At 47.3% G+C, this 10210-nt stretch overlaps 1 protein-coding gene across 2 annotated transcripts; it reads left to right on the forward strand.

Moving 5' to 3' along the window:
* The first annotated feature begins 254 nt into the window (after positions 1–254).
* Positions 255–10192, forward strand: STOM (stomatin). Of its 2 annotated transcripts, XR_007778957.1 has the most exons (8): positions 255–450; positions 3565–3668; positions 4473–4545; positions 5449–5531; positions 7262–7465; positions 7918–8052; positions 8507–9705; positions 9791–10192. XR_007778957.1 is itself a non-coding variant. In XM_050980904.1 (7 exons), the coding sequence occupies exons 1-7, from the start codon at positions 402–404 to the stop codon at positions 8699–8701; spliced, it is 843 nt and encodes a 280-aa protein (XP_050836861.1). In that variant the 5' UTR covers positions 255–401; the 3' UTR covers positions 8702–10192. The 2 variants fall into 2 exon arrangements, 1 of the variants encoding a protein (XP_050836861.1); XM_050980904.1 differs by having other exon boundaries at positions 8507–10192.
* Positions 10193–10210: the final 18 nt, after the last annotated feature.

Here is a 10210-nt window from a genome sequence, read left to right on the forward strand (position 1 = left end):
GTCCTCCGGTCGCTCACTCCGTTTTTTCCCCTCCAGTGCTCCGTGCCTTCCCCTCGGTCCTCCCTGCCTTCCCTGCCCTGCCTGCAGCCCAGGGCCGCCCTCCAGCCGCTTCCCCTCCGCTGCCCCGGGCCGGGCGGGGGTCGCTCCATGGCCGCTCCCTCACGCCCTCAGCGGCAGTGGCGCCCCCTGGCGGCGGGGGCGGGCGCGCGCGGCCCCACCCGGAGCGCGCGGACGGGGCGGAGCGGGCGCGTGGCGGCTGCGCTGAGGCGGCGCTGAGGGAGCCGCGACGGGACGGCGGCGACGGCGGCGGGCGAGGTGGTGGTGACTGCGGGGCAGCGCAGAGGCTGCTCGGAGGGGACGCGGGACTGACACCGAGGCGGCTCTGAGGGGACTCGGGGACCATGGCAGACCAGGAAGCGGGGTACGGAGCCAAGTCCCGGCGGCCTCCAGGTAACGGCTGCAGTGGGAGCGGGCAGGGGCTGTCCCCAAACGGCCCCGCAGCGGCCGCTCCTCGCGGGGCGCCTTCGTATCTCTTTCTCTCCGCTTTTTTGCTTCGGTTTTAATTATTGCTTCATTTAGTCGAGGAGGAAAGTTTGAAGATGCTCCACCAAAGTTAAGCCCGCGGGAGGAGCGAGGAGCGGTTGTGCTTCGCTTCCCGGGCAGCCTCCGCTTCCCTGAGCCCCGGCTGCCGAGGGCTCACCGGCGGTCCCGGAGCGACCCCAGCCCCGGCTAACGGGGGCTGCTGAACCGGTTACCCGGCTAACGGGGCATGCTGAGCCCCCAGCGACGGATAACGGGGGCTGCTGAACCGGTTACCCCGCTAACGGGGCGTGCTGAGCCCCCAGCGACGGCTAACGGGGACTGCTGAACCGGTTACCCGGCTAACGGGGGATGCGGAGCCCCCAGCACCGGTTAACGGGGGCTGCTGAGCCCCGGCTAACGGGGCATGCTGAGCCGCCAGCGACGGATAACGGGGGCTGCTGAGCCCCGGCTAACGGGGGATGCGGAGCCCCAGCACCGGTTAACGGGTGCATGACCCCGCTGTCCCTTCGGGTACCGTGGCCGCAGGTGGTGGTTGCCGGCAGGTCCTCACACCGCCCTCGGGAACGTGCCGGAGCATCACCACGAGCTGCCCCGGTGGCGTAACTCGGGTGGGTTTCTGTGGTGCGTGGTTTCCTTCCCTGTGCAGTAACTCTGGTCACTAAGGGGGAAACTACGGAAATGATGACAAGCAGAGTCAACAGAAGTAATCTCTGGGATGCTGAACCAGTAGACGAGAACAAGGAGAACTTAGAGATTGTTTTTTGACACTACTGTGGCTTTTCACCACAGCCAAATCCTGTCTAGGTGTGACTGGAGGAAGTGGTAGAAGCGTCAGGTGGGGCAATGAGTTGTACTGAATTTTTACTTCTTGGTATCGTTATTGACATGGGTTTTGTCCTTCCAGTTAGGAGGTGTAGGTGTGTGACGTGGGTCAGGACATTTTGGAGATGATGCACTGAGATAACACAACTGGCAGTTTCACTCCCTGGAAGCTGGAGTGTTTTCCTGTTACTTCCATTGTTCAGAAACAGGCAACGGAAAAGTCCTGATTTATTTTATGCTTTTCTTGTTTACAGCCAGAGAAGGAAATGTATTTATAAGAAAGCTTTGTGTACGAAGCCTTCGGCTGGGTAATTTGAGTTGTTGTATAAATAACTGTGGATCTCTTTGGCCCTGGTGCCCAGTGGCACATCCTGGCTCTGGTATCTTTGGAGAGGATCTGCATTTCATGTGTAACTATGTTAGTTATTAAAGCCTCACTATGATCACGTCGGTGCCAGTCTTGTCCCTGCAAGCCTTTCCTGAACATGCTGCTGAGGTGGTTTCTCCTGCAGCTCTCATGTGATCACAATAAAATGTGGAGTAAGTGGCATTAGACGTAGTTTTGGTTATTGGATGTTGAAATTTTGGGGTTTTCCCATGTGAAATGCTCTGTGAAGCATCTGTGAAGACATGTAATTCACTTTGAAATTGGCATTTTGTTTTCATGGGGCACATTTTTGCTGTTTGACAGTGGTGTGCTTGTTTGGAATTGTGGAGTCTTTGCAGAAGGAAATAAATCACAAATGAACCATGTGCCACACCTCAAGCTGTAACGAGAACTTTCCCCTTCCATCTTAGCCTCCAGCACTAAGTGTGTATTATAAATTCTTAATACAGTTTGATGGTCCAAGTGATAATTTCTGCTAAAGTAACGGTAACTGTTCCAGTCAGCCTTAAAGGCATTGAAGGCTGATTCAATTAAGTTTTTTATTTTTTTAATAGCCCTTCTCCTTGTGGTTTATCTCTTAAGGAGGTTGCTCAAGAATATTTGCCTTTTTTTTATTGCCTGCTTAGACTTGCCCACCACAGCAGGCTGCAAATTCAAGGTGGGCGCTTGCCTGCCTTTTAGCTCAGAGAAAATTCCAGTGGCAGGTTTAGGGATACTGTCAGCCAGCACTTAGTGTGGGGTCAAACCTTTGTTTTCAGCCTGTGGGGTGGGCAGGGATGGGGATCACCTCCAGGAGCTGCAGAACTAGGTCATCCCACAAATGCCAGGCATGTTTCTTGTATCTCATAGAGTTTTCCACAAGAAAGCATCTCTCTCCCTTTTTGTATTGTGAAGAACAACACATTGGTGCTAAAAAAAGCATCCTCTTTGCTCAACCTTGAATTGTGACATCATTTGAGGTGTGACTCCTACATGAAATTCCGAATCTCCAGAGTAGGAAGGTGATGTTTGTGAGTGCTGGGACACCCTGGGACATCCCTGCTTGGCAGCAGATTCCTGGCAGCCCATTAGGAGTCTTAGCTGGCAGGATAAGAAACTTCCTGTAGCTCTGTGAATGCCTCCCAGGCCACATTTGGCATGGCTTTAGCAGGGTAGCTTTTGAAACCACCAGCTCGTTATTTGATCCCAGAGTTACCTCCAAGTGTCTTCCATTGACAGAGGAATAAGCATCAGGAGTTTCTGGCCAAGAAATTCTTTATGGAGGTTTTATTTCATGTCCAGCTAATTTTGCACCTCATCTTACCCAACTTCCCAGATCCAACGGGTGTGGGAATTGTGCTTTCCTCAGATGTGCACCCGTTACAGCTGGAACAGAACCCAAGTTCCAGCAATGCTGTCCCAGAGCTGGCAGGCTGGGGGGTATTTGTGTTCTACTCCTTACATGAGGTTCCTCTGACTTGTCAGAAAACAAAGGAACACGATTTCCACTGCTGCCTCTGAGTCACTCTGCTAGAAGAACCTGGGGGAGAGAAATGCATTTGGGAATTGAAACTTCAGTGTTGGTACACTTCTGCATAAATGCTGCTTGGACAGCATTCTGCCCTCAGCTGTCTTGCACAACTTAGAGACTGATGAAAATCAAAGCAGAATTTGGCTTTTAATTTCATTTCTGATCTAAACTTAATGCATTTGGCCAGAGGAGTAGTGCTAACAGTGACTTATTTCAAGGAACATTTAACATAAATATCCAATTTAGGCACTTTAATTGGCACTCTTGGTTTTAAAAGGTGACAATTTCTGCTCTTTTGTAGATGATGTCGAGAGTGGCCTTGGTTTTTGTGGATGGCTCCTAGTGATGGTCTCGGTTTTTTTCACCGTTCTTACATTTCCTATATCAGTATGGATGTGCATAAAGGTAAAATTGTTCACTGCTCAGGTGGATTAAAACTTTCCTATTATTGTTCTCAATTTGATTTATTGAGAAAATAAACACAAATTAATTTAGCTCTGTTCTTTCTTGAGCTATAGTAGACCCCAGCAGTGCAGTGCATTCAAACCAAAAATAAAGGTGGTATTATAATATTTGGTCAAAATAATTCCTGCATTGGTGTCTTCACTACATCTGCCCAGCTGTAATTAGTAAATAAGCTCATTTGAAGGATCAGAATAATTACTACCCATAACTACTCTAAGAGAACTGATTTTTTTTAGATATCTCCCTGTATATCACTCATCTAAATATGAAGTATGTAAGTAGAAATCTGTAATTATGTACACAGATGTGGCTGTATGTGACACATTTGAAGACACAGTGTTGTCTGTGATCACTCTGAGGTTGATGTTTGCAGTTTCCAGAAAGGAGGAGTTATTTCCTCCTGGCTTGGCTGATGTGGCATCAGAATTGGAGCTGGAAAAATCCCTGCTGGGTCACAAATGCTGCACTTTGTTGTGTTGTTGCCAGGATATTCCTGATGGCTGCTGCTGGTGCCTGAACCTGCCCAGGTGCCATCCTGTTGAGAGTCTGAGGAATATTTCTTGTGGACCATTGTCCTGATTTTTCCTTTTGCTCTTTGCTTTTTGACAATAAAGTTTTAGCTAAAATTCTCAAAAGCAGCCAGTAGAGAAATCTGTATTAAATTAGAGACTCAAGACTGTCCTAGCCTGGTGTGTACATAATTTGGAATTCATCATGTGCATGACATCTAACAATCTATTCCAGATTATCAAGGAATACGAGCGAGCCATCATCTTCCGACTTGGACGCATCCTGAAAGGGGGAGCAAGGGGACCAGGTATGTCCTGACAGCAATTTGTTCCAGTTAGTCATCAGCAGAACAATCATGGTGCAGAGACATTGCAGTAAAGGGGCAAATGGATTTCTCAAGAATTCTGTAACTTCCAGTAAGAGGATGTGTTACAACAGGAATTTATGAGCCTCATGGGTCTCTTCCAGCTCATAAAGTTCTGATTTGTACTCTGGATTGAGAAGGCAGCAAACTTAATTCTACCCAGCTCTCCTTTGGTAATGTATGAGCTGCAGGCAGAATCAAAAGCACTAAATGTAAAGGGAGGAATAATGGCATCAAATGGGTAATTTGAAAAAAGAAGTTTGTTGTATCAGTTGAACCCAATGAGTCTGAAAGCCTTGATAGCTTTCAAAAGTAACAGAAGCCAGTAGAGTATTTGATAGTTTTGACAAGTTGTTAGAAACTCTGAGATCTGGAAGATTGTTATTTTCAGCTGTTGCTTCTGCTGCTCAAAGTGACAGAAAGGGGCAATAGCTTCTTCCTTCGTTTTCACCCAGGCTTTGCAATGTTCCACATTGCTGGAAAGCTGAAGAACCTCAGTGAGCCACCAGAACTGAAGGCAGGAGATTGATGCCTGCCAGAATTAGGCCCCACAAGTAACTATGGGGGGATCATTTTAAAAAGTAGTTGTTAATAGTTCAGGGGCTGTTTTATTTCCAGATGTTAAAAATCTCTAAGTAAGTGATACCCAGATACATTGAAGTTTCTCAGCATGCAGTTTTGAAAATCTTACCTTGGTTTGGAAGCCACTAACAAGTGTTATGCTGCTGAGTTCCTCACCAAGAGCTGCACAGCCACAACAGTTGGATTTTACCTTATTGCAGTAACAAGTTTTGTCTGCTCTAATGACCCATTTTCACATCTTCTTGAATGGATTTTTTGGCACAGGTTTGTTTTTTGTCCTGCCTTGCACAGACAGCTTCATCAAAGTTGATATGAGAACCATCTCTTTTGATATCCCTCCTCAGGAGGTGAGTTTGCATTTGCCTTTGCATCTACTAAAGTCCTTGCAGAATTTTGTGCACTTTGCTTTTCCTTCTCCCCTCTCAGTATTGGGTAATGTGCAGTTTGAATACAGATGCCCTGTGCAGGTGCAGTGCATTGTGAAGAATACATATATCCCTCAGAAATGTCATCCAGTAAGGGAAGAGCACTAAAGGAAAACAGATGATGCTCTGAGGACCAAATGAGATAATTGAATGCTGCCTGAGAGCTGGAATGGGAGGGGTTTGGAATGAAGGCTGCTGGGCTTCATACAACATTCCCTAATTGCTTCTGCGAAATCTGGAAGATTTCCAGGCACAGCAGGGATCTGTCCTGTGCCAATTTATCTACATGTATAAACTGGCTCAAGTAATGGGATGAAATTGGAATATATATCAAATGCTATTTATAGCAACTGGGGGAATGAGTGGTCAGCTCCCTTTGTTGGTTTGGTGTGCATGTGGCTCCTGTGCCCTGCCCTGCACAGGAACATGATGAAGGTGCTGCCACTCATGGCAGGTCCTAAAGAACAAAAAAATTACTTTGATTTCTAGTCTGATTTTCCTTGGACATCCTAACTTTGTTGCAGAATGTCTCCAGAGCATTAAGCCAGCTGAACTCAGTGCTGCCAACACGATGGATCACAAAAGAATAAAACCCAACCGTCCCTCTAAAAATAAGTTATGAATAATTGTATCCTGATGGTTATAACTGTATCACTCATGTATCAGGTGCATTTTGAGACACAGAGATGCTCCCTTCAACCTGTGTGGTGCATCTGTTTCCTGTCAGATCTCCTCGTGGGCTTGTTGCTTGTGGTTAGTTGTAGATTGAGACAAATGGCAGCTGTCCTGGTACACTCTAAAGGGTAATTGGGAGAAACCTAATCACTGGCAGGCAGAATGTGCTCGCAGCTGCTGATGTACCATTAGTGAGGCCATCAGTAATCCAGTTTTTCTTTTGACTTGATTAAATTATGCTTATGGATTTAGGTTTGTTTGTGTTCCTTACGTAGAGGCAGAAATCAATTTTTATTTGTTCAACATGATTTCTGTGCATGCTACTCATTCTTTAGCTTTTGTGTTATGAAAAGCCTGCTAAAAGAGGTAGTTTGGGAAGGGGCAGGGCAGGTAGATCTTGAAGGGAATTGTGTACTATGGAACAAGGTTCTCTGGTTCTCTGAGCTCCCCTGTGCAGTGCCACCCTCCTGTCCCAGTAGGCTGCAGTTCTGCAGCACAGTCCCCACAGCCCTGCTGTTAGGCTGCCTCACACAGCCCAGGTGAAACCTCACTGAAAGGCAGCACGGCGACCTGCCTTGGTGTGATTCCTTGCCAGAATCACTGGTTAAACCTTCTCAAGCAAAGATGAATTTCAGAGTAAAAAATTTCTGTCTTTTCTCTTTTTCTTGTCACTGATATGACTTGCAGATTCCTCTGTGAATTCGAGGAAGTGGTTTAAAAATAACATTAGGGCAAAGTGAATGGAATGTGCTTTTCACTGACAAGTTTCTAATCCCATATTTAGTCTCAGCTTTGCAGAGCTGTACTGGGAGGTTTGTGAACACTGGGGCACATTCACATGCAGCATATGTGTATAAGGACTTTGTTTTCAAGACAGTGGGAAACCAGGACTTGGTGTAGTAAAACAAACTCGTGATTGTCCTAATAATTAACCTTGTATTTATGGAATATTCTGTACTTTCCCCACTGCTTTTCAGATCCTGACCAAGGATTCAGTGACAATCAACGTGGATGGAGTGGTTTATTACAGGGTGCAGAATGCTACCCTGGCCGTGGCAAACATCACCAACGCCGACTCAGCCACCCGGCTCCTGGCACAGACCACCCTGAGGAATGTCCTGGGCACCAAAAGCCTCTCTGAGATCCTCTCTGACCGTGAGGAAATTGCCCACAGCATGCAGGTAGGAGCATCTTGGAGCAATCCATCAAACAGCAGGTAAAGCAGCAATCCCATGGATAACTTAAAGGTGGGGATTTATTTTATCTCTAAGTGAGAAGTGAGGGCACTCTGTAAAATAAGAATGAGGGACTAAAGCACTAAGGGGCAGTGGGGCTAGCACGTGGGAATGAGGGATGCAGGAGAGGATGGCTTCCCTGGATCCTTGTGTCAGTCCTTCACTATGGAAGGAAACTGTGCCACAGAGCTGCTTCAATTCATTAATCAAGCTCTGGTGGTTTTTGCTACTTTAAAACAGTTGTACTCCCAAGAGCTGTCACATCATACTACAAATACTAAAGCCCTGAAGGTCTGAGAATTTGAAGAGAATTCATTTGGTTTCTTGGTCATTCTCCATATTTGGGCATTAGTTTGAGACAGGTGTGTGGCTTCACTCACCTGTCCTGCCTTCTGTAGGTCACACTTGATGAGGCAACAGATGATTGGGGCATTAAGGTGGAACGTGTGGAGATCAAGGATGTGAAGTTACCTGTCCAGCTGCAGAGAGCCATGGCTGCAGAAGCAGAGGCTGCCCGGGAGGCGAGAGCCAAGGTAATGACATCAGCCTTGGGGCTGGATTTGGTTTTTCCCGAGTAAGAAATACACCATTCTCTCTCAAGCCCTTGTAGATACAAAAAAGTAAAGCTTGAGGGAGAAAGTATTTTCAGCTATCTGTGGGGAGTGCCTCTGGTTTTGAGAGGCAGTGCTGGAAGAAGCACAAAAGCTTTTGAAGTTAGAATAAATGAATAAATACTTGCATTGCATTCTCAAGACCTGATGCCAGCTTTTGTGATCCTGCATTCTGTATGGGATGATACCAGGCACTGGGGCCTGGAGAGCAAACAGGAGGGCTTGTGGCTGGTGCCCAGGGCAGGTCACTTAGCAGGGTGCTGGGCAGTGGCCGTGGTACCTGCCTGGGGCTGAGATCAGCCTGTGGATTCCCTGTTCCTCCTGTTTTGAGTTCAGTTTGAGGATTGAGCTCAGTTTGACTCGTTTGCCTCCCCAGGTGATCGCGGCCGAGGGGGAGATGAACGCGTCCAGGGCCCTGAAGGAGGCATCCATGGTGATCACGGAGTCTCCTGCTGCTCTCCAGCTGCGGTACCTGCAGACCCTGACCACCATTGCTGCTGAAAAGAATTCCACCATCGTCTTCCCCCTGCCCATAAACATCCTGCAGGGCCTCCTAGGTGTGACGGAGTAGGGACACTGGGAGGGACGAGCTCGGGGTCAGCCCACGTTTGCAGCACTGAGTTCCCTGTGTATTGTAGCTTGTGGCAGTGTTAGCAAAGTGGGTTTGTTGAGGAACCTTTTTGTTTTACTGAGTGTGTTATAGAACTTGTATGTAAAGTTTGTGAACGTGGACAATCGCAATCTTTGAAGTTGAAAGCCTCTCAGAAGGAGCACAAGCAGGTTGTCATCTTAAATAAGCTTTATCCACATTGTCCTGGATGGAACACCTCTAATCCAAAACTTCCTTTTCAAGTAGAAGAGAAAGCCAGTTGTGGTAGAGGTGATCCAACATTTGGAATTATTCCTTCTACAAAATGGGTCTGTAGCCCTGCAAGGGAAGTGGAATAGTGTCCTGGGGGCTCCTGAAAAATCAGGCTCGTGTTCTCTAAACCAGTCCCCATTGAGGAGAAACAGTTGTTAGTGAAACTTTCTGTCTTTCTGCCACCCAGGAATGGCACAAACATGCCGTAGTTATGGATACAACGTGCTTGTGGTCACTGATGGGCTGCTGTTATTATGAGGCTGTGTCTGCATAGAGTTGCACTGCTTTAAAGCACTGAAAAGGCTCTACATCTGTTTCTCCTAAAAATATTTTTTAAAAACCAAAGTGCTGCATTTTATCCAGATCTACGACCTTATTTCTCCAGGAAATGACAAGTCTGTAACTAGCAGCAGCGACGAGTGGTGTTTAACAGAAGGTGCTGCACTGGTGCTTTACCTGTTGGTGCTGCTCTGTGCAGACCTGGAGTGGTTGTTGTGTCAATAAGGGCTTACATTTCATCCTCAAAGCAGCTGGGCCTCAGCTCACATAACCCAAGCTGTTAAACTTCCTGTTTTGTACCCCTGTAGAACGGATTAATAAGAGAAGAACTGGAGGAAGAGTAGGGAGGACTCTTCAGGCTGCCACCTGCACTGAGTCTGACATCTATAAAATCTGGGACGAGGCAGTGGAACTGAAATGCCAAGATCACTGATGTAAGTGCCCTTCTCCCACTGGCCAGCATAACTCCAAAAGTAGTTTCTTATGCCCTTTCTGCTCCAATCAGCTCTGTATTTACAGGTGTTTTAGGCCTGGGTACCTGTGCCTCGACACGCTGTGCCTTTGTCACTGGCAGGAGATGCCCAAGTGCTGTTGTTTTTCTGCCTGTCTGCTGGGCAGGTTTTCCTCTGCATCATCAAAGCAATATACTCTGTGTTTGTCAAGGTGGCAGTTGATGTAAGATGAGCTTAACTTCTGGCTGGGAGCGGGAGAAACAGTTAACAAAGCTGGAATAATTAGCATTGCTGTGCTCAGGCACTTGGAGTGGGAAGCAGAGCAACAGCAGAGCTCCAGGTTAATCCTTGGGGAAGATGAGTCACCCTGTAACTCCCGCTGCTGCTGCAGGTGCCACCCCTGTGAATTCTTGTTGATACCACAAGATGCTTTTTTGCTCTCATCCTGAATAAAAAAACATGCTGTTTACTAATGAGTGAGTTTCTG

The sequence above is a fragment of the Serinus canaria genome, chromosome 17 (assembly GCF_022539315.1).
Source record: "Serinus canaria isolate serCan28SL12 chromosome 17, serCan2020, whole genome shotgun sequence".
Lineage (NCBI taxonomy): Eukaryota > Metazoa > Chordata > Aves > Passeriformes > Fringillidae > Serinus > Serinus canaria.

Bases quoted from the DNA above. Each gene is read 5' to 3' on its own strand.
- STOM (XM_050980904.1), top strand. From the start codon at position 402: ATGGCAGACCAGGAAGCGGGGTACGGAGCCAAGTCCCGGCGGCCTCCA. The intron at 4,546-5,448 runs GTATGTCCTGAC...TTTTTGGCACAG, and splicing joins AGGGGGAGCAAGGGGACCAG to GTTTGTTTTTTGTCCTGCCT. The intron at 5,532-7,261 runs GTGAGTTTGCAT...ACTGCTTTTCAG, and splicing joins TTGATATCCCTCCTCAGGAG to ATCCTGACCAAGGATTCAGT.